Here is a 27,333-nt window from a genome sequence, read left to right as displayed (position 1 = left end):
GCCAGAATAAGAACATTTTGAAAAGTAGTTTATTACTAGAGCTTGTCTGTCGTGGAATAAGCGCTAATTGCGCTAGATTTTTTCATGCTATGACTGTATATCTGCCAGTAAGGTATACTCGACTGTGGCTGTCTATTTCGTCATTATCGTACATTTGGGCAGCTCTATACAAGTGAAAAAGGGGAGGGAAGGAGGATAACAACACAATTGAAAGATAGGCCTAGATGTACTGAGATAACCACTTGAACGCTTCACCATAGCCTGATCTCATCACAACAGAAACCATAAACACTTCAATTGGTCTAGTACCTTCTGGTAATTTACCAGTATCTTTCCCAGTGGTATTGTACAATCCTAATGCATTCTTCAACTCCATTTCACCGCAAGCAGTTGGAACATCAATCTTGTTGCCCAAAATGACAAAGGGGACTTGACTCAACTCTTCAATTCTAAACAATGATTCCAACTCAGCCTTAGATTCAGCCAATCTGTCAGGGTCAGCCGCATCAACCAAAAATACAATACCATTGACTTCAGGAAAGTAGTCCTTCCATAATCTACGTGCCTGCTGATGCCCACCCAAGTCAAAGGTGGTGAATCTGACTGAACCAATGGCCAATTCTTCTGAAGTTGGATGTAAAGTAGGCTGTAAAGTGGCTAATCTGTCATTCTTCAACATGTGTAGTAAAGTAGTCTTTCCTGCATTGTCCAAACCTAGAAATAACAATTTGGCATGTTTGTTCCATAAACCTAATGACGCCAATACATCTTGGACTAGAATGAACTTGAGTTAGTATAAATTTGTTTTACTTTGAAATAGAAATGTGAATTGGTAAACAACGAATGTACATACACCAATCAAAAATCCACATAGTTTAAAGAGTGATTAAATAATACTTGTTTTGAATGAAACGAATATTTATCAATCTGGTTTTGCTGTTTGGTTTGATGAAGAAGGAAAAAGATGTTGAATCAATTTGAACAACAGAAATAAAAATGAAGTACTTGTATACAGGAACAGCGGAAAAAAACAGAATGAGAGACAAAGAGAGACAAAGACAGAGAAACAGAGAGGCAAAATCCTTCAAGGAGCCGCACAATCAATCTTCAATCTCATCTTGTGTCTTCGCCATTGTCATCTAATGACATGAACTAGTCTTTTATTCCCCATAGGATTTTATTCTAATGACACATCACTAACTGCTTTTTTTCTCTCGCTAATAAGATGCTCAGAGCTGTACAACATTACACCAAGGTCGTTTGTCAAACAAGACCGTATTTGAAGAGATTTAATTCAACCAGAATCCCAGATCAGGGCGACGAGGGCAGCTCTGCAATGCTGGAAAGGATGAAGCAGATACTAGAGGAGAGAATAACCAACACACTGTCCAACACAGCCCAAATTCGACAAATGAATCCTCATGTAAACAGTATTTTGACAGAATACGACTACGGGAACCCGGAGAAACAAAATGTCGACCATGCAAACGCTTATATCAAGAGTGAGCCGTTATTGGCACACAACAAGCACGCTAGAGACATTTACTATTCGAAACCATGGACGGGAACGGAATCCAAGTACGATGCTAACCTCAGAATGATTCTTGATCTGACCCCTAAACCAGTGAATGATCCCATGGCCACTTTTCAACCTAAACGAAAGATTTCAGTTGGTGATAAGTTGGCAAACGCAAGAGATGGCAGCCTAGACTACAAAATCAATAGAGACCCTGTAGACAAGGAAAAAGCGAAATTTAGGGAAATTTACAAGGAAAAGCTACTAGGTCCATCAATGCTACTCACAAATTCATCTTCGGTCGATTTTGTAAATAGTTTAGCTGGCAATCGTATCAATGCTGTGATTGACCAACAAACTGGGAAATTCAAATCGCCAGAGATGGAGAATGTCAGAGGCAAACCTTTGACACTGGAACATTTGAAAAATTGCACCGACACAAACTACTTTATGAATCAGATTTTAACAAAACAGGAAGTGTTGCCACCTTGGATTGAAACACAGCAAAATATAAACAAGTCAATAGAGCAATTTAGAGACGATTTGGACCAGTTGTGGTTCAAGTGGATCGTGAATGATTCTGTAATGAAGGGTATCGTCAACAGAGCAACCACTGTGGATCAAGTATTGGACGAGTACGAAAAGAATATTGAAAAGATCACTTTTGAAGACAATAAATTAGCGGAGACGGATCTTGCTTATGTTCAAGCCAAAGTCGACTTGTTGAATTCAGAAGTTAGGCACTACAATTTACAATGTCCAAGTGTCAGTGGGCATAAATTGAAGTTGGACCAAGAGAGGGAGATTAATCAATCTTATTGGAGAAGTTTGGAGAAATTCCCTACGATGATTGAAAAGTGGTTCAAGTTGCATAAAGAAGGACGAAAATCCAAACTAGTTGAGAACCCAGGTGCTGGAACTTCGAAGTTTTTCAAGGCGCTCAAAATTGGCGGATCTCCTGATATTCACGAGAATCGAAATATTGATACTAGTTTGAATATATGGCAAGCGGTCAAGGATGTTTTCAAGATGGCAAAATAATGAGTCCTGAGATTGGGTGGGGGACTACTTTGTGACCCACTTTGTATATACAATTTCAATTGATTTGCTATCAATAGATATCGACCATATCACGAACCTTGAAGGAATCTTTTTTAAAGTTCTTTCTTGCTTTCTGCGCGTGCATTAGCGAATTGGGGCTCCTACATTTTCTCCAAGGGTTGAAGCCCCCATTGTTATTGGAATTTGTGTTAACAGATTGAGACGGACTTGCTATGCTATACAATATACGACGCGTAGCTATGGAGAGATTCAAAGGGTGTATTCTGAGTGGTAGGAGGCTGGGGGGGGGGGGTTCTATAAAGTCACAAGAAAGAACATCCAACTCTGAGTTCAAGTACACTTTTTGAAGTTCAACAGCCCTTTTATTATCAAGCTCGCATTCAAACTTCCTATGACTGGTCCACTTGGTGTTGTCTTCGTAATGATGATACGCTATAACACAAGGGGGTAAATTTGGACTGAATACAGAAGCCGTGTCTAGAAACGTCATGCACCGACTACACTTCCGAGAATGCCACCAATTGATGCTAGCATTGGGGAACATGACACATAGGCGCGGGATATACTCTCTCCACCTTGATCTTCGGCGCACTAAAATCAACAGCTGTATACTGGTGTGGCGATACGAACACAAGGTATTTATGAGAGAAAAGAAGTNTGGTCAGAGCTCACATCTATTCCAAGCTGGACAAGGCTTGGATACTTTTCATTCATTTGGCCCTCGCAAAATAATTCACCGATGTGTGGCTTCAGAGATCCCTCAATGTATAGCTCCTCTAGTCTTGAAGTGTTGAAAATTTTGCTGATTGTACAGTGCAGCAGGTCCAAATTGAATTGACACAAAAATAATTTTCTCAATCGAAGATCCTGGTTTATAACTATGCTGTTTATCACCTTTCTTGAGTTTGCAATATATAAGGTTGACAAATTGGGCATCATATTGATAATATTAAAAGGTGCTGGCGTAGAAAAGTGTACCTTCAATTTTAGAAGCCTTTCTTTCATGTGCTGAGAGCACGGGCATGCAAAACATTTGAGTATAATACATTGAGTTCCGCGTCGGACTAAAGGTGACAGTTTCTTTGCAAAATGAATGGAAACCGAGGGTATACAAATAGTCATCAAGCGTACAAGTGCAACTCCAAATCAATTCAAGATTTTTTATGTAATTGAAATGCTTGAAAAGGGAGTCCAGTGAGGCAACAAAGTTTGCGACAATGTCCAAGCTTGTGATCTTCATATCACCATCCATCCTCGTTAAGTACCTCTCAAATGTTCTGGATGAGATAATTGTGTACTCATTAGTTTTTATGTTGTTGATATTCTTCGGGTATTTGCGTAATTGTTTATTTGGTTCTTTGTTGTCGTCATTTTTCAAATCTCCCGAACTATATACATGAATGTTTTTGTAAAGTTTTCCTTTTGCTAAAATGTACAACTTTGATTGCAATGGAGCCATGACCAATGCCTGGTGCTGATTTATGTTTTGGAAAACCATCTCTAGAACTTCACAAGGCAGACTTGATATTGAAACCATTTCAGTGGTTTTTGAAAACCCAAAATTTTGTGACTCGTGCCTGTCTCTTTATATATATATATATATATATATCTTACTTGTACCCTTGCTCTTTCCTTCTTTGGAACGATGTCTGGTTGAAAACTGGGTCCTCTACCTACACAAAAGCCGAAAACTTTATGCGCATTTTTGTTGTACTAAAATATAAATGACACAAAAAACATGAATTCGCAACTATCTCTCTGAGGAGACATACCAAAAGTTTTGGTATGATGATGGCATCTATTGCATACACAGTTATCTTCTACAACTCATTTACGTTACTGATATATATTAAGTAGTCGTCAACATCTTTATCATGTCCACTTCGCCACACAATCACCTTTTCAAAAGTTTAGGTATTGCCCATGCCATCAAGGCATCTATCAGAATTTTAAACCAAATTGATAGCAATACCTATAAAGACATAGGCAAAAACAAACAGGATTATTTTTTTTTTCATTACCATGAAACACGATCAAGGGATGAGTTAAAAAGGGACTTGGCGGCTGCTTACAGTGTTGGCGAAAGCGAGGCGGAAAACTTTTGCCTATTCGCCTGACAAATCCTGCAATTCGACAACGTATATAGTAAAAGGTTCAAGATTCTCCAAGTTCCGAGTTACAACCGCCTAATCATGGATATGTACAGCTACATCGAGAAACAAACAGAATGTCCCATGCAAGCAAATAAATTTGCTAAGAAGCTTATCACGTTAAAGCCATTACAGACCATTGCGATGTAATCGTTTAGGGGAGAAACAAAAAGACCAAGAACAAAAAAAACCAACCAGAAGTATCCCATCAAATTGGGTGCAAGTGGATTCGCGCACTTCGATCAAGTGCTACATTCCCACATGGAATGACGTAGCAAATTTTCGTTTGAATGGGTTGAATCTGGAAACAGAGTGCGCGATTTTACAAATTCCAGAATCACTTAGTTTTCAAAATGAGACTGAAATTTTCACACCTAGTTGACAAGCTTTAAAAAACTAGAGCATAAAGCATTTTCTCCCGTTACTCAACTTAACTGTTGAGTTAGAAAAAACTTTCAGAAAATACGGGAAGACATTAAGGTCTGATGTTTTTATTTGCAATTTTGGTCCTATCGAATACAAGCTCATCAAGTTTAAGAAAGAGATTGAGGAATTCGCGACAAGCCAAAAAGAGTTTTCCACAAATTGATGGACTACATTTTAATCACTGACAGTTCACAGGGATTCAGTCTTACACCCTTGTCATTTCTTGGAATGAAAATTTGTTTGCGTGAAGTTGAGACTAACGAGACAGCAAATGAATTTGTAACTGAGTATGGCATCATTGAGCACGATGACGATGATTCTATGAGTTTCTTTAGCTTCCTTCTTGGGTGGATTCAAAAATTTGACTCAAAATCTTTGACAGAAGATCAATTACAGGAATTCATAAGGATAAGCTCCAGTAACATCAAGTACGGCTCGGACAACCAACATGTTTTCATGACACATGTGAGTGAAGTTTCTTAAAAAAAAAGGTTTGTCATGATGTTGCGTTCTATTAACTCTTTATCCAAATAGCTAGTGAATTAATCAATAGTTCTTTTCATCCACGCCATTTCTAGATAGCCTTAGAAACAGCATATGCAATTGCTAGAACAATGACAGCAATCACAGAAAGAATCCAATGTATGCCCGTGACTTTCTTTGCGCTCCGTGCCGCATACTCCAAATTTTTGGCAAATTCATAACTAGTTTCACCACGAGAAAACTTCTCAACGGCACGATGACACCCATTGTCCCCTAACCTGCGTTTTATTTCATCATCGGTTTCATTGAAGTATCGGGTTATGGTTTTTGCCCACTTTTCATGGTCCCCAGGAACCAAAAACCCGGTAGCTTCATCAATATTTGTTCCATCAAAATTAACCACCGTTTCCAATGGTCCACCAAAGTTTATCGCCAAGACTGGCGTTTTGTAAAGCATACTTTCAACAGGAACAATACCAAAATGTTCTCTTCCAGGCGTGTACAATAGTAGTTCCGCATGCTTCAAGAGTGCAACCTTGAGAGACGATTTAACGCTGGGTAGGAACAACACTTCAGTTGATGGCGGCATTACCAAGAGTTTACCTCGTATGGTGAAATTGGTCATTTTCAAGTCATCACAAAGTTGGGTCAATTCTTTCAAATACTCTACATTTTCAACCACTCTTGCATCGTACCCGCCTGCAATGACCAATCTCGGCTTTCCTGGAAGTATCCGCTTCAGCTTCGCAAACGCTTTAATAGCAAGTTCAATATTCTTGGATCTCTCAAACCTGTTGATGGATAGGAAATACTTTGAGTTTTGGAAAAAATTGGTCACTTCTTGATCTGCTTTTATGGACTCCTCGGTCTCTTCAACGTTTGCATCAATACATGGATATATGACTCCAGGGTCGATGTTGCGTAAGTTTGTAAACGTTTGGTGAAAGATCCCTTTAGTGAAATGTGAATTAACAACTATTTGATCACTGCATCCAGTAGTCCACTCTTCAATGAAATCAAAGGGCACTCTGTACAAGCTCTTCAATAAACTGGTTCTTTTGGTAAGCAATTGATCAGGGAAATGACAATAGAACAAGACTCTGGCACTGGCCAGACTAAAGAAATTTAAAAACGGGATGCAAAAAGATAATTGATCAACAATGAAGAAATCATAGTTGTTGATATCACCCGAGATGATCAACACGAGCACCAAGTATAGTTGCCGCAAAATTGCAAATAGGATATGAAACCTTTTGTAAAACAGTGTGGGTAGGAAATCTCCGTGCACAATGACTTTCAATTGGCCAGAGCTAACTTCGTCAAAACAATGATTGAGATCGCAATGTGACGTATAAATGACTACTTGATTGCCCAATTCTTGTAAGCCCACCGCAGCGTCAACGACTAGTCTCTCAGCACCGCCAATACCTAGATCTGGGTGTATGAATGCAATCCCTCCTGGTTTTCTTGATGACATGGTGGGAAATTGATTGTTAGACTGTCAACTGTAGTATTCAGATCTCGATTTATTTTTTTTTTTTTCTTCTTCTTCTGCTTGTTCGTGTTCTTCTTCAACGCGTGGATATTTTACTATAAACTTACTCACTATACAATCGCTACTACTTCTTCTTCCTGTCCCCTTCTTTTGGCTTCTTCCTCCTCTCTAGCTATCTTGTTCTTCAACTTTTCTGCTTTCCTATCCCATCTAGTATCTACAGGGTTGAATCCCGCCTCCTCAGAACCCCAGATTGCCCACTCGGGCGTTGGTTTTATATAATCAACATCAACAAAGTCCTGACCTGACTCTAACAACTCAAAAAACTTGGGATAATCAATGTGTGTATGCCACACTCCATTGATTTTGAATTTTTCGTGAGCAATCAAGATACAGCACGAGTGGGCGTGCTCGGCAGCAATGTCGTAACCAAGATTCCTACTACGCAACTCCTCATTCAAGGTTCTGACAAACTCCTTACACTCTTCATAAAATGGAATGTTTTGCATCGTCAATGGGTTTCCATTACCGTTTGAAGATCCACAGAATGTAGCCCCCTTGATTTCAATTTGAGAAGGCAATGCACGCTCAACCATATCAGCATAACTCTTGATATCAGTCATGTTGAACCCCTTAACCAATGTCAATCTAAACACTGTTCTTTGGTGAGATTGTTTGGTTCTTAAAATGTCCAAGCAGGACATTAAACGCTCCCAGAAATCACTATTCAAAGGACGGTCAACTTTCTTCAAATCGGTCTTTGTTGGTGCATCAATACTCACGTATAATTGAGTGACTTTCGACAATTTGGCCAAATTATCCGGGTGTTGAGCATTACAAACCAAGAAGGAGCTGATATGCTGATTATGCAACATTCCCACAAATTCGTTGATGTGCGGGTAGAAAATTGGTTCTCCAACAAGTGACAATGCGCAATGCTTCACTTGGAATGCTTCTTGGAACCTATCCATTTGTATACCAGGAACACCTCTCATTTGTTTGATTTTTTGATAATGGCCTTGTAATGCACCCTCCATGACTTTCTCTGGTGGGTCCAACTCCCATCTCCAATTCAGTTTTGCAACTGGGTTGGTCCCGTGTCTCCAACAAAATACACACTTGTTTGAGCAGGCCAATGATGGCGTTGTTTCCATGCATAGATGTGATTTTATACCATAAAAGGCAAACTTGTAGCACGATCCTCTTCCTCTCAATGCTGATTTGGTCCATCTGCAAATCTTGACACCCGAGTGTGAACCGACAATTGTGTAACCTTGCTTTGTGAGGGTTTTGAATGTTGGTGAGTCCTTGGCAACCATTTGTTTCACTTCCAATTGTTGTGTTGATCTTTGGCCAGATTTGCGAATTATATCGCCCATATCTTCAACGTCAACCAATGTATTTGCATCATCACTATTGTCCTCCTTATCGCTATCATCAAACTCATCATCGTTATTCTCATCAATGTAAAATGGTTCCTCGTCAATCAAAAGCTCGGCAAAATTTTGAATCCATTCCTTTGCTTTTGGTTCACCTTCATACTTCATACACACCTCACCCAACGGGTACAATCTTCTGCCACCCAATTTTCCCAACCATTTATCAGCTAATTTCGCTTGGTAGCAAAACTTGTCGCCCAGCCAGCTTTCTGAATCGCCTAAGCCCAACACTGCAAACCCCAAGATAGATCTCAATGGATACTTGTCCACTCTGAAATCTTGGTAGGTGTCAATCAAATGTTCCAAAAAGTAGTCGATGGGGGAATCCGTCTCATACGAAGGCAAGACCAACACGTATATGTTCTTGGTGTTTGCGTCATCCGCTGTTGGAGTTTTCAAAAAAAACTTTTCAAGATCGTCAACATCGTCATCAAGGCTTAGCAACTTGGGCTCGTGGGGTAATTCCATCAATGATAATTTTTCTTGCAAGTTTTTGGCCAATCTTAGAGATGATCCAGTTAACGTGGTGTAAAAGATGTATATTTGGGACTTTTTGAGATCAACCTGAGACCTCGTCAATAAAGGTTCATTGGATTGCAAAGGTGCTGGTTTACTGGCTTTGATAATCCTGGGTGATCTTTTGGCACGCAGGCGGACAGTAGTCTTTGGGATGTTTGACGTAGTTGAAGGTGTAAAAGTAGTTGAGGTGAAGTCAACAGCATATATCGGAGACTCTGTAGCACTTTTTGAAGTCTCTGAGACCGGAGGTTTTGATGGGGGTGCTGTTGCTGTTGCTGTTGCTGTTGCTGTTGCTCCTGCTCCTGCTCCTGCTCCTTTTGTTGTTGCTGTCGCTGGTTTTCCATCAAGTTTGTATAAATATGACAAGATGTACGCAGATAGCACTATTGTCCATCTTCCACCATTATAAAGATACAAGGCAGCGCATACTGCAAAAATGATATCTCCAAAACTCATAATTTCCAACTACAGTTTGCAGAGATATGAAGTTGTAGCAGTTGAAAGTGTGGGTTAGTCCTATGGCTGCAATGTGTGAAGAGTAAAAATATTTTTTTTTTTTTCACTGCATTATCTCATTGCAGAAGGAGAGAGAGAGAGACAGAGAGACAGAGAGACAGAGAGACAGAGGATACTTTATTATCATACACTGTGATATATAGATTGGATAGAAGTGCATCAGATCACCACGATAGCAGTACGATAAATATACAAGAATTTGTATTGAAACATGACTGACTAGGTGCTGTAGTATAACCAATATGATACTAATATCAGGAAGAAAGGACCAAAAGTCCACCTTTATAGTACAATCAAGGATACGCTAATGAAACCTTCAGCACAGCTATTTGAAACGGGAATACACATTCACTCCTTCAACTGCCGTGACAACAAATAAGCTACCACCTCGTACAATTTGACTCTTTGTCATTATAGAATTCTCTCATTTTTGGTTCTTGCTCTAGTATCCAATAGTGATTCATCTGTATTGTTCAACTGCTCTTGTAGGATGTTTGATGTGTTGAAATCAGATGCAGGGTTAGTTGGCTGGTTAATGATTGTCGATTCATTCAGATTCGAAGGATGTTGTTGTAGCTGTTGCTGTTGTTGTAGCTGTTGCTGTTGCTGTAGCTGTAAACGTCTCTCTTCTAAGGATTCATCATAATCAAGTACATCCTCTGCAGATAGTTTAATGGTAGTTGCTTCTCTTCTAAGCATGGCAATATCTATTTAAGTTGTTGTAGTGGTATGCCTCTGTGTGTGTATGTGTGTGTGTGTGTGTGTGTGTGAAGTTGCAGAAATCAAATTGATTGATTGAATGCAACAAGAGAGAGAGAGAGAGAGAGAGAGAGAGAGAGAGAGACAAAAGTGCAAAAGTGCAAAACAGAAAAGAAAGAACCGGATTTTTTATTCCGGTACAGGATTGGGATTGGTAATAAATCTAATCAATCAATCAATCAATCTACACCGAGGAGACCAAGTGTCTTTCACTAGGCAGAGCCAAACTACACACTGTCTCTTGGATATATATCCATCATCGTTCAAGACAAGATAATCAATCCACGGTTAGGTCCTGACTGCACAAAAACTCACCACTTTAAAAGCCGTTTCGAAAAAAAAAAAAAAATACAGATCCAATTTGGACCCTTCTTCTACCTCCAATTGCAGTCAAGCCCCGGTATCACCCTTGACGTACACTTGGCGCTAATCAGGTCTCCGTATCACTGCAACATTTTTTTTCTTTTATTATCGCAACAGCTTAATAATGTCAACCAAAGTCGACCAAGTCATCACCTTATCGCAAGTAAATTCAATTCTCGACAATATCAATAATAAAAACAGTGAAACTTCAAACGACAAGAAACAGACAGTTTGGAAAGAGTTTGGCAACTACCTCGACAAGAAAGTGGATATAATTAGACCAGATAAGGAATCATCATCCACCAACGAAAACTATTTTATCAAGAACGCGTTCCCTGGAAGATCCTACTTATCCCAATCCATCGCTTACAAGATCTGTAACTCGTGCCAAAGACCAATTGGATTACCTAGCTTAAACCTGCACTATCAACAGTGTGTCGCTATGAAGCAAAAGAGACAACAAGAGCAAGCAGAACTCGCTGCAAGTAACTACAGCAACAACAACAATAATAATAATAATGATGGAAACGCTGCGAATGCTGTCAATAAACGCAAGAGAAAGAATGGAGTACTAAGTGAAATGGAGTATTCCTCGTCCGTGGATAGTACAAGAAACAACACGCCGGTACCTAATAGTGCAAATGACAACTTTGACGGGGACCTCAGCAGCAACAGCAATAACGGCAACTCCTCAAAACCCAAGAAGAAGTACAAGAAATCACAAGCACAAAAGGCTAAAGAAGCCGCCAATGCCGCTGCCGCCGCCGCGTCGCAATCTGGTACTCCAATTGAAAAGCCAGTGAAACGGAAAAAGAATACGGGAGGCGCAACAACGTACAATAAACGACAACTGGAAGCCGCTACAGCAGAGCTGACTCCACCCGTGCAAGCAACAACACCTACTTCTCAATCTGCAGCGCAAACCCAAAAAGCCAAAGCTCTAGCCAAAGCCAAGGGACCAGTTGACGTTGACAAACAGTGTGGTGTTGCATTGGCCTCAGGTGGGTTATGCGCTCGTTCATTAACATGTAAAACTCACTCAATGGGAGCCAAGCGAGCTGTTCTTGGCAGAACTCAGCCTTACGATGTGTTGTTGCAACAGTACCAGAAACGAAACCAAGCCAAAATCGCACAAAATCATGCTCTTGCAGCACAACGAAGAGAGGCGGCGGCGTTCCATGGTGAATGCGCTGATCTGATGTTGAATAGGGCCAATAAGGTCTTGGATCCGGACGAAGAGACGCATTTGGTGTTGGAGGGGTTGTCAAAGAATAATCCAATACCGTTGGAGCGCAAAATTATGATGCCGGTGCGGTACCGTCATCGGTTCTTGCAGGCAAGAGAATTTTATGCGAATGCGCTAATCATCTCAGCACAACATTCCCAACAACAACAGCAACAGCAACAACAACAGCAACAGCAACAGCAAAGTGGAGCCGGTGGCGAGCAGACGTTGGCGAACCAAGCCATATCGGGATCCATAGGTGGTTTACAAGGTCGGTGCGCATTGATCAATGTTGACGCGCCGCTGAATCCGCAACTGGACTCGCAAACACAACTGTTTAGTGCCATTCCCGGCGAGATATATCAGGTTCGGGCTCCATCAAAGGCTATTTTAATGACGGCGCAGCATAATAATTTGCAGCAGCAGGCGTTCCAGCAGCAGTATCTCAAGTATCAGCAACAGCAACAGGCACAGCAACAAATGTTGTTGAAACAGAGGCAGCAGCAGTTACAAATGCAGAGACAACAGCAGCAACAACAACAACAGCAGCAACTACTGTGATTGTATTTTCAACGATTATTAAATTTTGTAATTTTAAGAGATGTGACATTTTCAATATATACACCGTATATCTACTCCATTCATAACATCCTCTTCCCACTTTCGAATTCGCCTTTTTTGCTCACCTCGACTTACTCCGTGTTGGCCAATAAGGCTTATGTTTAGTAATCCAAGGATGTCGCAAAACTCCGTCCAAGCTCAATCTTTCACTTGGTTCATACCTCAACAACCGCCTGATCAAGTCAATAGCATCCAAATCCATTGCCGTCGTCGTCATCATTGCAGATGCACCGTCATTCGCTACTGATTTTCTCTTTATGCTTTCCTTGATATTTGCACCAACACCACCACCACCATCGCCTTCACCACCAGTGCGATCATTGGCACCATTGGGTCCACTGGGTCCACTGGGAGGCAAGTACTTTGGAAATCTTAAATCTACTTTAGCGATACGTTTATAAGTTGCATTCTTGTCAACTTCCTCAAATGGTGGCTTGCCAACGAGGAGTTCATAAATCAACACCCCCAATGCCCATATATCTACTGCTTTATCGTGTGGTTTCAGTTCAATCATTTCAGGAGGTAGGTAGTCCATTGTTCCACATATGGTATTTCTTCTATTCGATTGTTGGAGCGGCGGATGGGCACCACTAGGATTTTGCATGTGGCTTATATGGCTGCGATGCTTGTTATCCACTACTTCTTCTTCTTCTTCTTCGTCATCATCATGAACATTGTTAGGTAGGTCTTGTTTCCCTTCTTCATCTTGATTCTTCATATACACTGACCAACCGAAATCACTCAACTTCACCACATTATCCAAACTCAACATGATATTCTCCGGCTTGATATCCCGATGAACAACCTTTTTTTCATGCAAGTATCGTAATGCCAAAGTCACTTGATATATGTAATGGCTCGCTTTAACATTGTCGAACCGCTTAAGCTTGCGCAATTCCTGATACAACTCGCCATACAAGCTGAATTCCAAAACTAGATACACATTGGTATCATCATGGAACCACGTATGTAAATGAGTGATGTTGACGTGGTACAATGAAGATTGGATTTCAATCTCTCGTCGGAAATTGCGTTCTAGTTTCATTGACGAAAGTTCCTTCTTTGACATCACCTTGAGCGCAACTAGGTATCCTGATGGTTTGTGTTTGGCACAATATACTTTGCCCAATTTGCCCTTGCCTAAAACTCTTCCGATTTCAAAATCATCAAACTTGTAATTGGGTGCAGAAGGAGGCGGCGCGTCGGTGTTGTTGTTGGGAGGATAATGAGTTGATAGTGATGGAGATTTGTTATAATTCAGTGTGTTTGATTTGTAGTTGTCCTCCGCTGGTGATTCAATAAACGGTGAAGATGAGGAATATGAATACGATGAAGTACTGTGGTGTGTTGTTGTTGCTGCTGAGGCTTCTGTGCCGCCCTTGGAAGAAGAGGACATGGGGGTGGCTGATGGTTTGTGAGCAACTCTTTTCGAACTAGGTGTAGTGGTCAGCATGCTCTTGTAACTTAGGGATGTGCCATTTGTCAGACGCTCCTCCTCTCTGTTGCCAAGATCGGAAACACTTCTCATTGGAGTTGGTGAAGTTTGCTCGTTTACGCGTTTTCGATGAGGATATTGGCCGTATTTGTAGCTCTGGCGTTTTTCAGAAAGTTTTGGTTTGGCCACTTTGTACTCGTTGGAGTGGTAATAAGGTTGACCAAGATGGTGATGATGGTGGTGATGATGATGATGTTGATGATTGTTTGTGATTGAAGTCAACGGCATTGATTTGTGGTCAATCTTGAGATCATGAGAAGGCATTTCAAAGGTGAAAATAGCTCTGCCAATGGTGTTTTTTCTTTCCTTGTGATACTGTAATATTTGTAACTCTGCTTTGATACAACAATGGTGGTGATTGCAGCGTCGTGCTTTCTCTACTGACTCCCGCGCGGATACTTAAAGTGTGCTTGTGTGTGTGCTTGTGTATGTGCTTGTGTGCGTGTGTGTGTGTGTGTTGATATAACGTTTCCTTTTGTGAAGGAATTTGTTTTCAATTTGGTAAGATGTACACGACCTAAATTTTACACGCGAAAACGATTAGTTTTGCAACCACCAACTGTTTCAAGAGTCAGTCATCCATGTTGAGCTCCGCTGCACTTAAGAAGCTAGATTTAGTCTCCCAAAGTTAGTGAATATCTTAAACGCGGTGTAATTAGATGTATATTTTGAAAGACTTTCTTGAAGAAATTTTGGTGTCATTCCATTACAAAACTTTCTTTCAACACAACTAAATATGGCTTTTAGGTATCATAACTAGAGTACATAGTTGCAAGAAGCAACTAATGGCACCCTTCCTAACAAGAGAGTGAAGCAACTCTTCAAAGTGTAGTGAGAGTATTCCGACAACAGTGTAGAGTAACAAAAACAATCACGTGCAGTTCAAAAGTAAGAAGTTTTCCCTCGGCAACAGAAAAATATTTTCGAGACACTTTTGTAACTATGTTTAGGTAAGAGACTACTAGTACTAGGTATTGCACGGCTGTGTGTTTCATCAAGGATCGACGAGACGAGCCCATCGGTACTCTTTGTTCAATGCTTCACGAATGTACGTATTGGGAGGAAAAATTCTTACCGCAAGAAACATAATCAACATTACACGTGATGTGTGTTGAGGAGTAACAAAGGGATCCAGCTTCGCGTCTCATTTGGATACATTCTCGACTCGTTTTGTCGTCTTCATCTTCTTATGGTGCATGTAAGTTCTTAGACGATGCATCTTAAGCTGTAATGTGTTTGCAAATTGTGAATATGTATGTATGTATGTATGGTTATTGTCGTATGACCTCTTCTAAAAAACTAGTATGCGTATATGGTTTGTGTAACAATATTCAGCTGTTACGGCTGACTGTTTGTGTACACAGAGTGCACAGAGTACACAAACAACTCGTCTTCATATAAAACACGTACAAAGGTTATCAACAAAAGTTGGCGACAACCAAAAGCATTGAATGCATGTATATAACTAAAACTAATGGTTGTGCAAAGCTACAAGTGGCTCTATTGTGCATTACACGATATACTTTATGAAACCAAAAAATGATCACATGACAAATAATAAACTTAACGAATTATTAGCTATGAAAGACTATATACTCTAAGTACACTAGTGAAATGATTATGTAAATCTCCTCATTTTCAATAGTTGTTACTCTTTACTTTACTCGTATTTATGAGATATCAAGACTTATATCTATACAACTTTGTAAGCTTATATCTGGTAAAATTGTGTTTATTTGTTTGTATTTATTTTTGTGTTTGAATTGAGTGAGAATGATCACAAACTCAATATTACACACACACACACACACACAAAAAAACCCCCTCCTTCAAACCATACACGTATATATCTCTCTTTTATTTTTTTTTTTGTTTTTTTTTTTTTTAACATTCCTTAAATATGTATGTAGATAGATATACTCTTTAGAAATCAGGCGTCTAATTCTTTTTTCAAGAAACATATTATTGATATCACAATAACAAGGACTAAAACACATATGTAACTAGGTAATGCACGGGTAAACAATCTATAAAATATACGTCACGGTTTTTTTTTTCTTCTTCTTCTTTTGTTTTAATAATAGAGAAAACCACACTTTTAATTAGCCCTGTTAATCTCCACTGCTTTTGTTTTCGTCTCCTTCGGGATAAAAACAGATGCATAGAAATTGAAGGAATCATCTCTTTTTCTTTAAAGATTACAATTTTAGAATCCACATAAACTAATTGTTTTCCTCCCTCGACTCACCTCCCTCAATTTACACTTTCCCTTTTCCTTTTCCTTTTCCTTTTCCTTTTCCTTTTTCTTTTTCTTTTTCTTCCTTTTTACTGTTTGAAGTCATATACCCAGATTAAACATACTTAGAAGACTGATCCAACTCCCAATCCCCAACCCCCATTTTCTCCTTCCTCCTTAACAAACTACAACACCGAACCACAATGGCTATTAAAGACAGAGTAAAGAGAATCTCAAGAGTGTTTAACCCTGATTCAAAAGAGGCTAAGACTCACAAGACCACTAATGAAACTGGAGCTACCACTGACGCTACTGCTACCACCGCAGAGCCAGTTGAAGTTTCAAAGACTGACGACGCTGCCGCTGCTGAGCCCCAGGCTGGATCCGAAGCTACTGACGCTGCTACTCCTGCAGCTGCTGGTGAAGAAGTAGTTGGACAAGAAGAGACTGTGACCGAGCCAGTTACTAAACTGAATGGTGATGGCATTACTGCATACGCAGATGCAACTAAAACAGACGAGGCAGCTGTAGTTAAGGATACACCTGAAGTTGCACAAGCATCTTCAACTACTGCTACTGCTGCACCAAAAACTGAAGCTGATGTTAATGTTGATGCAACTGGTGCTGCCGCTACTACTACTACTACTAGCCCTGTTGAAATCACAGAGGGAACGCCTCTTGAATTGAGTGACAATGGTAATGGTGCAACCACAGCTGAGCCTGCCGCCGCCAAGGATACTGAACCAATAGCAGAGCCAGTCACTACTGAAGAAGCCAAGACTTCTACCTCGAACCAGACCAAGAAGTCTAATTTCTTCAAGAGGTTCTACAGCAAATTCCAAAAACCAGTGATTGCAAAGTAAGCAAAGATACACTGCGCGAAATTTCTTTTACTATTGTTGTGGACTTGTTTGATAGGAGCAAGGTCAGTTCAGTTCAGTTCAGTTCAGTTCAGTCTGTCTTTTTGGCCGCGGCTGCACGGCTTGTCTCCTTTTCCTATAGCCTCTCCTCTTTCTTTCTTTCCTTGTTATATTGAAGTGTCTATTCAATTTACTCCATTGTATAGTATACAATGTGGCTGTTTCTACTCTAATTACAGTGTTTCTAATAATAATAATAATGATAATAAAATAGTAACCTTAGATTTGATTCAAATGGGAATTAATAGGACAGTCTCGCGTGAAATCAGCTCCTCTGTTGTGCATTATAAGATCTTTTATTCTGCAGGTAAGAGACAACCACGAGTAACTTGGTCAGAGTACACCCTTTTCTTTTATGAATAGACGTGAGATGGCTGTAAAAAATATCCGATTGTGGATAAGCCCACATATACACGTGACTAGCTACCCTGTCACCGTAAAGGCAAAAAAAAGAAACTTTTAGGATATTTGTGTGTGTGTGTGTGCATAATAAATTAAGAAAATAAATAATAAATCAATGCATAGACTGTTATGTTTATCTGTCTGTGCTTGTTCATTGTAATTCTCTAGGCTATATACTAAAGAAGTATCTATTGGGGTTATAGGGTGGTTGTATTATCAGCTCATCTGAAGCATAATTGCTCTAAGAGATTGGATTATCAGTAGTGTGTTGTGTGGTGTGTCTATGTTTAAGAGAAAACAGCAAAAGAAAATAAAAAAAAAAAATTGAAATTAAAAATTTTTTGGAAACAATTACACACCCCCCGGATACACACCCATTCTTTTTTTCTTTTTAACAATTACAGCTGGTATTGAAACATCATCCTTATCCATCGGATTAACCAACCAACTACTGTAGTCATTACTATTACAGATATCTTGTCATTTACTTTACAGAGCCAGAAAGGGTGTGTTGCAAATTTGACCGTCACACACACACACACATCATTAAATTTTTTTTTTGGTTGTCAAATTTTTTTCTTCTTCAGAGACAGAGAGAGACAGAGAGAGAAAGAATCATCGTTTCATAAACAACAAATCACTCGCACACAACTCGCACACACTCGCACACACACACTATTACTAGCAACTGCCTTATCAACTCAACTTTAAGAGCAACACATCACATCATATCGCATCATTACTATACAATACATCACCATACGATCAATCCATCAACTCCAAGGATTATTAGATAAGACCAGGCAACAGACACACAAGTCACACACACACCATATCGATTAAGACAACAAACAAAAATTTTGATTCATTTAGATCATCAACAATACCCGCAACCGCAACCGCAACCGCAACCACAACAGCATATATATATATATACACACACACCACTCAACCATGGATTTGAGAGTAGGCAAAAAATACCGCATTGGCCGTAAGATTGGTTCAGGATCATTTGGTGACATTTACTTGGGAACAAATATCATATCGGGCGAAGAAGTTGCCATCAAGTTGGAAAACACTAAAGCCAAACACCCACAATTGGAATACGAAGCAAAAGTCTATAAAGCATTAAGTGGAGGAGTAGGTATACCTTTTGTGAGGTGGTATGGTACTGAATGCGACTACAACGCCATGGTTATAGACTTGTTGGGTCCTTCGTTGGAAGATTTGTTCAACTACTGTAACAGAAAATTCACCTACAAGACTGTTTTACTATTGGCTGACCAGTTAATATGTCGGATTGAGTACATACATGCTAGATGCTTTATCCATCGTGACATCAAACCAGATAATTTTTTGATGGGTATTGGAAGACGAGGATCTCAAGTGAATGTGATTGATTTTGGTTTGGCCAAAAAGTATCGTGATCCAAGAACGCATTTACACATTCCGTATCGTGAAAACAAGAATTTGACTGGTACGGCAAGATATGCCAGTGTTAATACACACTTGGGTATTGAGCAAAGTAGAAGAGATGATTTAGAAAGTTTGGGGTATGTGTTGATTTATTTCTGCCGTGGTTCATTGCCTTGGCAAGGTTTGAAAGCAGCTACAAAGAGACAAAAGTATGACCGTATCATGGAAAAGAAGATGACGACGCCAAACAACATTTTGTGCAAAGGTTTACCTAGTGAGTTTTTGGATTACATGAACTACATCAAAACATTGAGATTTGATGATAAACCCGATTACGCATATCTCAGGAAATTGTTTAGAGACTTGTTCAAGAAGGAAAACTATCGGTATGATTATGTTTTTGATTGGACGTTGTACAAATTCCAATTGGAAAAACAAAGGGCTCAGGGTAAATTAGCTGATGGAGATAACAATAATCAGGAGAACAACGATCAACAGCAAACACCACAGCAACAACAGCAATCACAACAAACACCGCAACCACAACCGCCACAGCAACGGAGTCAGCAAGTACAGCAACAACAACAACAACAACAACAAGATGCACAAGACCAACAACAACTTCAGGACTCTCAGCATCAGCAGAAAAATTTTGCTGACCCCCGCTATCAAAACCAAAAATCCATGTATACACCAAATCAAACATACCATGCTGCTGCCCAAAAAGTACCACCACCAGCTCAACCACAAGCAAATTCAGGCAATCCAGCATGGCTTTAATACGATAGGGCAGAGTAGCAGTAAGTGCATTTGCTATTCAAGAATGCAGATAGCGTATAGCGTCGCTATTCTTGTGTAAGACTGGGCTTTGGTGTTGATTGGCTCTGGTGTTGATTGGATTCGGTGTTTCAAGAGGCACGCCACCGCCGAGTTGTGCTGTTGTGGCATATGAATGCTAAAGACTTGCTAGAAAGCAAGCGCTTGCTCAGCTGGTTACCTACTATACTATATTTGCAACTTCGAATACTCAGATATGCTTGCACAAGGTTTCAGCCGCAATTGCACATACTTCTCGAAGGTAGATGGGTATTGAGAGAGAGAGAGAGAGAGGGCGTAGTTGCTTGCCGTCACCGTATGCCAGACTTATGGCTCTTCTACGTGTTTGTGTGGGCATTGCATTGTTTCATTCGTAAACGACCAAGAAGATAACCAGCGTATCCTTACGCTAGTCGGACAACGATGCTGAGGTTGCGATGTTGTGATTTTGATAGATGCTCGTACATATATACATATAAAATAGTGTAAACTATACTATGCTTCAATTCAATTGAGAATACCCATTTCATTCAACTCTATAAAGGTGATGTCCTACTTTTTCGCTTCAGCTTTGGCTGCTTTATCGATATAGTTATGCAAGAAATCAAATATCGTCACTGATCCAGCACCACCACCACCACCACCAGCAAAAGTCTTTCCATTCTTTCCCGCAATTGCATCTCCACCTTCCTCATCGTTATCAGCACTTGGAACCCGATAACTATCAATATACCCAAAGAACCCATAATACACATTCTCCTTGACCTCCTCATCATAAATCTTGTCGTAAATATACTTCATTTTAAAATCAGCCATTTCGTGCTCGTACGCACTAAAATCAATCGCATCGTATGCGTTATCGCGCAACTTGTGATTGTAGGCGTCAAACACGGGGTTTTCCAACAACAACCCCAACGCGGGGGCTTTGGGCACATTGATCCTCGTGGGCTCAAATGCATCAGTAATCAAGCCCAGTGGCAAATCGCAACGAATGACTAGCGTGGCCATGCAGATCATTTTACGAATCTGGTGGAGCATGAATGATTGGCCGTGGATTTTGATCGAGATCCATTCGGTGTTGTTGATGACAAATGGGTTGGAGATTGTGGTGTCGATGATGTATCGGTTGGATGAGGTGTCCTTGTACGTTTTGCCAATGGTGAAGTTGTGGAAGTTGTGGGTGCCCTTGTATTGTTGCATTGTTTGTCTGAAGCGGTCGAGACGCGATGGTGAGATTCTGTAGGCTCGACGGGTGGCGTTTTCTATTTGTTTAACTTGTTTGGCGAGACGGTAAAGGGGGATGTCTTGAGATGTGTTTGGGTCTTGTGGTGTTTCATTAGCGATATTGGTTGTCACATTGTCGTTGTTGGTACTGGTGCTACTTTCTTGTACACTCGATTCAGGATTAGGCGTAGCTTGCGCTGCTTTGTTCTCTTGTTCATACATTTGTGCAATGGCGTCCAACTGATCTTGCGTAAAACCGGCCTCTCGGACTTTGTCCTTCATCAACTCCCAAAACACCTTGCTTTCACCACCATCATCAACAAACAAACCAGGATGGTTTTCCTTACTCTCCCTAATCAACTCATCCAACTGCGAACCAGGCTTGGGGCTGAGCAAGGAATAAGTAGGCAACAAATACTCATACACTCTCGACGAGCACATCTTCCTACAATCAAACCCCTTTGTGGTACGCTGAATACCCCAAACCCGGATCTGATCCGGTAAATGCTCATTAATCTTGGCCTTCAAATCAGGGTCCTCGATAATCATCTTTAGCGAAACGACATTACCGGCAGCATGTACACCTTTATCTGTCCTTGCTGTTCTCTGAAACCCGGATTTCTTCAAGTCAATTGAGTTTTCCAACGATATGGCACCGGCTTTGTACAATGCCTCGTAGAAGTCCTTTTCAATTGTCTTGACACCAGGTTCATTTTGAATTTGGAGCCCGTTGTATCCCGTACCGCAGTATCCTATCATCACGGCACATTTCCGTTTTGGTTTCCGTTCGGATTTGGGGATGGGGTTGCCGTTGTCATCTAACATGGGAACATATTCACTAGAAAAAAGGGTGCATAGTTAGTATTTAGTTGTGAGATGCACGCCACGGTCATGTAAATGTAGTGGGGTGTATTGGTCGTGGACTTACCTACGATTGTTCATATTTCTGTCTGTTTTGCCTTTCTTTGGAATTTTGCAACCTGGCGCCAACTTGCGCTGACCTTGTAGTTGCAGTTGTTGTGGAAGAACCAGCTGAAACAGCAGGCTGCGGGCTATGAGGCTCTTCCAAAGGCTGTTGTTGGGATCCTTGTTGCTCAATTTGGATATTATCAGACGTGTCCATCTTTGCATTTATTCAGTAGTGAGAGACCAGTTGTATATAGTCAATGGTGTCGAGTTGGTGAAGATTTGGGAAAGTGTTTTTCTATTTATTTTTTTTTTTTATTTTTTTTTTTCGTAACGAAGGATGGGCATCTCTCTCTCTCGACTGAAAAAAAAAAAAATAGAGAAAATAATGAGAACAGAGTAGACTTTCACGGGGAGAGAGATCATCATCATCATCTTCATTATCTTATAACAGCCACGCTCAGTACATCTTGCTATTCTTTTTCCGCCAATGAGACCATTAACAGAAGAAGAAACCAAAGTCGTGTTTGAAAAACTAGCCAACTACATCGGCCGCAACATATCTGCCCTCATAGACAATCCCGAAAACCCGCATGTTTTCCGATTACAAAAGGATCGAGTGTACTACGTGTCCGAACAAGTTGCCAATTTCGCCACTTCAGTATCACGTCAGAACCTAATGTCATTGGGCACCTGTTTTGGCAAATTCACCAAGACTGGTAAATTCAAATTACACATCACTGCCTTGCCCTATTTATCACAATACGCAAAATACAAGATATGGATTAAACAAAATGGTGAGATGCCGTTCTTGTATGGGAATCATGTTTTGAAAGCGCATGTTGGGAGGATGAGTGATGATATTCCTGAACATGCTGGTGTTATTGTGTATAGCATGGGTGATATCCCTTTAGGGTTTGGTGTTAGTGCTAAGCTGACGCATGAGGCGAGGAACGTGGCTCCTACTGGTATTGTTGCGTTTAGACAGGGTGATATTGGTGAGTATTTGAGAGAAGAGGATACTTTGTTTACGTAGCGCGAGTTAAAAGACGATGCCATTAAATGAATATGTGTTTTCTCTATGTACATTGTTGATCTCTTAATAACTGATCAAGTTGTGTTTCAATATTCCGTATGGGTTTCCTTGTGAAACGACAAAACTCGACTGCACTAATTTTTCAAATTGCAATTCAGGATCAATTTCTTGTTCAACAACTTCGGCTTGGTCGTCATTGAATTCTTTCTTGTGGAAGTCTTGTCTTGTTATCAACACTTGTTGATCCCTCCAAAATGATAACAATGCACGAACTTCATCTTTAGACAAGGGGGAAACTTTGACAGGCTCTATTCCTCCATTGGATGCCAATCTCTGCGATACTGATATATCCAACTTTGGATACTTCATGTATGGATCGTATTCGTCATGAGGATATACCGCCACATGGGTTGTCTTTCTAGCAGGTGCGAAATCACACGATTTGGCCAACAAGACTCCACCTTTAGCAAAACTCAATTCGCCGCTGGCTGCCTTCAAGATGAAATCACCCAATTCAAATTCGCTTATGTGAATGGGTTTGAAATCTGGTGAGCGATATTGAGTTGTTGAAAAATCAGCCAATGCATTGAAATCATCAACTGATAAGATAACAGGCACCGTTCTCGAATGTTGTTTCAATTGGTTGATAAAGAATTGGAATGCCGTTGTTGGCTGACCTTTGTTGATTTCTCTATTTTGTGAAAGGTAATCGTACAAAGAAGCTTCACCAGCTTTTAAATTGTACTCTTGTTTGTCTTGGTAAAACTTAACATCTTGAGTTAATTTGAGTTTTTGGAAAACGTCCTTGTTGACATTCAAGATCTTCCTCAACCATCTCTTTGTGGCCATTGGTTGCTGATACAAGCCCAATTTATTGTTTCTAAAATAGTCAGAGGATCCATTTCCTATTATATCAGCCGAGTGCAAGTGTAATATAACAACATCATTTTCGAATTCCTGGAGTGATAATGCCAATGCCTGGTTCACCAAAGTAGACTTTCCACTGCCCTTGATCCCATCGATATATTTACGATTGGTTTTGGACTCATTTGTTAAATTTTTAACAAAACTGTCATAAATTTTGACAGTGTTGGAAGTGGTCAACGACACTGGGTTTCTAAACATTTCGTGATGTTGAAACTTTTTAAATGCTTGGAATGTGCGCAACTTCTCCTCGATGTCAGATGGATATACAGTGATTGTTGATGAACTTAAACAATCCTTACTCAATGGCTCAACATAATCCATTGGAGGTGCCAATTTTTCCAAATTTAATTGTTGAACGGCATCTTTGAATGGGTGATGGGTTAATCCAGTAGATTTCTTGACTTTCTCCTTTTCCACCACTTTCCTTCTTAAAATCTGTTTCGATTTACCTTCCTTTTGTCTTGGTGTGGCTAGAAGTTGGGTTGTGGTTGTGAAATTGTGAGTCGATATTAGCAGAGTTGAGCGGCAGCTGGTAAGCCCCGTGACCCTGGTGGCCCTGGTGGCCCTGGTGGCCCTGGATAAATTGGCCGATAATCTCAACATGGTTAACCGGTGGCTGTTGTTTTAGAATTAGCTGTCACTCCTCTAATCTCTACGTATAGAGAGTAGTTGAAAATTTTTTGGGCTCGTGCAAATTGGTAATGAGTACACTACCCGCATGATTTGGTGGAAAAAAAAAAATTTTTTTTCATTTTTTTTTCATTTCATCACTTTCGTTCCAATATTGTTAATCTCTTCTCTACTACTCATCACATACTTGAGTTACTTTTCTTCTTCCCATTACTACTTTAGTTTGAGTTTTTGTTTATTTTTATTTCTTTTTTCCTTTCAATGTACTTACATTCAAGTCCTATTCTAGCATGTTTTGGAAGTTGATGCTAAATGGTGCCTCATTTCCAGTACCAAAAAGTCATTGTTATCACTTCCAATTGAGGTGTTTGTCGAGGTATTCGTCGAAAGTTGCTCTCTCAAAGAAAAATTTACTCAAGACAAGGCAAAAAATACGACAAGAGTCGAACAAAGAGGAAGCTGAAACTGATGGAAAGTCCAAAAGGGGACTTATTTTCGAGTCTGGCAAGTTTTCTCAACTACACAATGACTTGAAAACACCCATTGATTCAGCTGAATCGAAAATTGACAATTTTGATCAATTGAAGGTTTTCCCATCGGTACGGGAGGCAATGATCAAGGAAATTAGGTCTCAGTACAATCTTAAAGGACCTCAACATGCATCACTTGATGAGATCAAGATTAAACCCACGCCAGTTCAAATTTCTGCAATCCGTAAAATCAACCAAACGAGAAGAGTTGATAAGAAGTTGGAAGAAATGGATGCAGGAGAACGAATCTTTTACGAATTGAAACATGAGAATGAGTTGAAAAAGACTAAAGTTTTCACAGTTGCTGCTGAGACGGGGTCAGGCAAGACCTGGAGTTATCTTGCTCCATTATTATCGAAGTTGAAAGAGGATGACTTTAATTGGTTCAAAGACAACACCAGAAAGTATGAGCTATTCAAGAATTCAGAGCAAGTAAGGTCGATCATCTTGGTACCTACTCATGAGTTGGTTGAGCAAGTGTACCAAGTGCTTAATAGAGCCAACAAATTCCCGTTGGAGCATGAAAATGTCGCGCGTCAGTACCAAGATTTCCTTGAACTACCAGAAAATGCCACACTTGGATTGTCTGTGATGAAGTTGTCCCACGGGGATCCACCAATTTCATTATACAAGCAGTTGCGCAACCATGGTAAGGTTGATGTCTTGGTTACAACGCCAGCTAAAATCACGGGGTTTTCCAAATTGGAAGCTATTGATCGTCCATTCAAAATTTTCAAAAGTGTGAGATATTGTGTTTTAGATGAAGCGGATACGTTGTTTGATCCCTCGTTTTTGAAAGATACCACTGCTGTGGTTAAAAATTTCCCCAATTTACTCGACTTGATTTTGGTTTCAGCTACAATCCCCAAAGAGTTTGAAAAGACATTGTCGAGGTATTTTCCTGATGAGAAGTCAATGATTCGAGTATCTACGTCGTCATTGCATAAAGTACCTCGTAATATTAAAGTTATGACTTTGGATGCCGATTTGCCTCCGTATAATGGATCAAAGCCAAGGTGTTTAGCCCAAGCCATTTATGCTATATCAAGAGATGGAACTGAACCCGATCATGTGAAACGTATTATTGTTTTTGTGAATGAGAAGTCGGAAGTCGATGGATTGGTGGATTTGATGATTTCCAAATACGGAATTCGTGAACAAGACATACATGGTGTATCAGGCAAGGTTAAAGTTCAAGATCGTCGGGATTTTCTCGAACCGTTTTTGATGCCGGCACAAGTGATCAAGCAGGATTTGGATGGGAGCAAAGTTAAGATTTTGGTGACTACTGATTTGTTGGCTAGAGGATTGAATTTTATTGGGATCAAGAATGTGATATTGATGGGCTTACCTAGAAGCTCAGTTGATCTTGTACATAGATTGGGAAGAACGGGAAGAATGAATCAACTGGGCCGTGTTTTCATCATTGCAGATAAAAAGTCCAAGAAGTCATGGGTGAAGGGATTGGGTAATGCCATAATCAGAGGAATCAAAATAGGTTGAAAAAGAAGGTATGTGTATGTGTGCTGAAATTGTTCAAGATGATGATTCATAGACATTTTTTTTTCAGACGTTAGACTTCTGAGTGAATTATGCGGAAGACGTGTCAAGATTACTGATTGAAGATGGAATGTTGCAAAGTTACAATTACTAACAAATCAAAGCAGGCAGGCAAGGACAAGGACAAGGTTTTTTTTTTACGAAGAGATGTTTATGATAGGTATGTGTGTTTGAATGCTATAGCCAGAGCTGTGATTGCTTAACTTTCTTTTTCATGATGAAACACCAAACAGACCAAATTTACGAACGCTTGACTTCCTACATTTATGTCATGGGGAAAAGTCTACATTTAGTTATCTGATATAACAAAAGGAATAACATGGCATTGCATAGCTAGCACGTCACTGAGTTTTTTATACTAACAACAAATTTTGCAGATTAACGATTTCAATACAATACGGATTAAATTTTGGGAATGAACAGCTGATCTGTCATTGTAGAGTTGAGCGTGACCGTCTCTACCCTGGGAATTAATTTAATACTTTACTCCTTTTACAGTGTACTGATATTTATACGCCCCAGGAAAATCAAACAAAAAAGAGTCAAGCGTATACACTTTATATTTGAAGGAGTTTTCCATTCCTCTTCAAGTATTGGAATTAGCTTGACACAGATTACTAACGCTTTTCTTATTTGCATAGGTTTTGTAGAGTAAAGGAAG

The 27,333-nt window shown here is 40.0% G+C and overlaps 15 protein-coding genes across 15 annotated transcripts; 7 read left to right on the top strand and 8 right to left on the bottom strand. All coding sequences in view use genetic code 12, as the record gives it.

Annotated features, from left to right (window-relative positions):
- Positions 1–220: 220 nt before the first annotated feature.
- SAR1 (Arf family GTPase) lies at positions 221–872 on the bottom strand (the record flags this gene model as incomplete). The annotated part of the gene is made up of 2 exons (XM_051751479.1): positions 221–774; positions 854–872. 2 exons carry the CDS (start codon positions 870–872, stop codon positions 221–223), a joined length of 573 nt encoding a protein of 190 aa, XP_051609347.1.
- Positions 873–1,225: 353 nt separating this feature from the next.
- Positions 1,226–2,557, top strand: KGF57_002191 (uncharacterized protein; the record flags this gene model as incomplete). Its single annotated transcript, XM_051751478.1, has 1 exon — positions 1,226–2,557. One exon carries the CDS (start codon positions 1,226–1,228, stop codon positions 2,555–2,557), a length of 1,332 nt encoding a protein of 443 aa, XP_051609346.1.
- A 970-nt stretch (positions 2,558–3,527) lies between these two features.
- On the bottom strand, positions 3,528–4,115 carry KGF57_002190 (uncharacterized protein; the record flags this gene model as incomplete). Its single annotated transcript, XM_051751477.1, has 1 exon — positions 3,528–4,115. The coding sequence occupies one exon, from the start codon at positions 4,113–4,115 to the stop codon at positions 3,528–3,530; it is 588 nt and encodes a 195-aa protein (XP_051609345.1).
- Positions 4,116–5,316: 1,201 nt separating this feature from the next.
- Positions 5,317–5,637, top strand: KGF57_002189 (uncharacterized protein; the record flags this gene model as incomplete). The annotated part of the gene is made up of 1 exon (XM_051751476.1): positions 5,317–5,637. One exon carries the CDS (start codon positions 5,317–5,319, stop codon positions 5,635–5,637), a length of 321 nt encoding a protein of 106 aa, XP_051609344.1.
- A 91-nt stretch (positions 5,638–5,728) lies between these two features.
- ALG2 (GDP-Man:Man(1)GlcNAc(2)-PP-dolichol alpha-1,3-mannosyltransferase) lies at positions 5,729–7,114 on the bottom strand (the record flags this gene model as incomplete). Its single annotated transcript, XM_051751475.1, has 1 exon — positions 5,729–7,114. One exon carries the CDS (start codon positions 7,112–7,114, stop codon positions 5,729–5,731), a length of 1,386 nt encoding a protein of 461 aa, XP_051609343.1.
- Positions 7,115–7,242: 128 nt separating this feature from the next.
- KGF57_002187 (putative tRNA 4-demethylwyosine synthase) lies at positions 7,243–9,546 on the bottom strand (the record flags this gene model as incomplete). The annotated part of the gene is made up of 1 exon (XM_051751473.1): positions 7,243–9,546. One exon carries the CDS (start codon positions 9,544–9,546, stop codon positions 7,243–7,245), a length of 2,304 nt encoding a protein of 767 aa, XP_051609342.1.
- A 471-nt stretch (positions 9,547–10,017) lies between these two features.
- KGF57_002186 (uncharacterized protein) lies at positions 10,018–10,305 on the bottom strand (the record flags this gene model as incomplete). The annotated part of the gene is made up of 1 exon (XM_051751472.1): positions 10,018–10,305. The coding sequence occupies one exon, from the start codon at positions 10,303–10,305 to the stop codon at positions 10,018–10,020; it is 288 nt and encodes a 95-aa protein (XP_051609341.1).
- A 547-nt stretch (positions 10,306–10,852) lies between these two features.
- On the top strand, positions 10,853–12,514 carry KGF57_002185 (deubiquitination module subunit; the record flags this gene model as incomplete). Its single annotated transcript, XM_051751471.1, has 1 exon — positions 10,853–12,514. One exon carries the CDS (start codon positions 10,853–10,855, stop codon positions 12,512–12,514), a length of 1,662 nt encoding a protein of 553 aa, XP_051609340.1.
- Positions 12,515–12,635: 121 nt separating this feature from the next.
- On the bottom strand, positions 12,636–14,333 carry IPL1 (aurora kinase; the record flags this gene model as incomplete). The annotated part of the gene is made up of 1 exon (XM_051751470.1): positions 12,636–14,333. The coding sequence occupies one exon, from the start codon at positions 14,331–14,333 to the stop codon at positions 12,636–12,638; it is 1,698 nt and encodes a 565-aa protein (XP_051609339.1).
- Positions 14,334–16,508: 2,175 nt separating this feature from the next.
- KGF57_002183 (uncharacterized protein) lies at positions 16,509–17,168 on the top strand (the record flags this gene model as incomplete). The annotated part of the gene is made up of 1 exon (XM_051751469.1): positions 16,509–17,168. The coding sequence occupies one exon, from the start codon at positions 16,509–16,511 to the stop codon at positions 17,166–17,168; it is 660 nt and encodes a 219-aa protein (XP_051609338.1).
- A 1,413-nt stretch (positions 17,169–18,581) lies between these two features.
- HRR25 (serine/threonine protein kinase) lies at positions 18,582–19,823 on the top strand (the record flags this gene model as incomplete). The annotated part of the gene is made up of 1 exon (XM_051751468.1): positions 18,582–19,823. One exon carries the CDS (start codon positions 18,582–18,584, stop codon positions 19,821–19,823), a length of 1,242 nt encoding a protein of 413 aa, XP_051609337.1.
- Positions 19,824–20,411: 588 nt separating this feature from the next.
- KGF57_002181 (pseudouridine synthase) lies at positions 20,412–22,206 on the bottom strand (the record flags this gene model as incomplete). The annotated part of the gene is made up of 2 exons (XM_051751467.1): positions 20,412–21,921; positions 22,016–22,206. 2 exons carry the CDS (start codon positions 22,204–22,206, stop codon positions 20,412–20,414), a joined length of 1,701 nt encoding a protein of 566 aa, XP_051609336.1.
- A 273-nt stretch (positions 22,207–22,479) lies between these two features.
- NIP7 (ribosome biosynthesis protein) lies at positions 22,480–23,025 on the top strand (the record flags this gene model as incomplete). The annotated part of the gene is made up of 1 exon (XM_051751466.1): positions 22,480–23,025. The coding sequence occupies one exon, from the start codon at positions 22,480–22,482 to the stop codon at positions 23,023–23,025; it is 546 nt and encodes a 181-aa protein (XP_051609335.1).
- A 63-nt stretch (positions 23,026–23,088) lies between these two features.
- KGF57_002179 (mitochondrial 37S ribosomal protein mS29) lies at positions 23,089–24,555 on the bottom strand (the record flags this gene model as incomplete). The annotated part of the gene is made up of 1 exon (XM_051751465.1): positions 23,089–24,555. The coding sequence occupies one exon, from the start codon at positions 24,553–24,555 to the stop codon at positions 23,089–23,091; it is 1,467 nt and encodes a 488-aa protein (XP_051609334.1).
- A 317-nt stretch (positions 24,556–24,872) lies between these two features.
- Positions 24,873–26,615, top strand: KGF57_002178 (ATP-dependent RNA helicase; the record flags this gene model as incomplete). Its single annotated transcript, XM_051751464.1, has 1 exon — positions 24,873–26,615. One exon carries the CDS (start codon positions 24,873–24,875, stop codon positions 26,613–26,615), a length of 1,743 nt encoding a protein of 580 aa, XP_051609333.1.
- Between the last annotated feature and the right edge of the window lie 718 nt (positions 26,616–27,333).

This window comes from Candida theae, assembly GCF_024610275.1.
Source record: "Candida theae strain CBS 12239 chromosome Unknown scaffold36, whole genome shotgun sequence".
Classification (NCBI taxonomy): Eukaryota; Fungi; Ascomycota; class Pichiomycetes; order Serinales; family Debaryomycetaceae; genus Lodderomyces; species Lodderomyces theae.
Note: the sequence above shows the minus strand (reverse complement) of the source record. Positions and strands in the feature narration are given on the sequence as shown.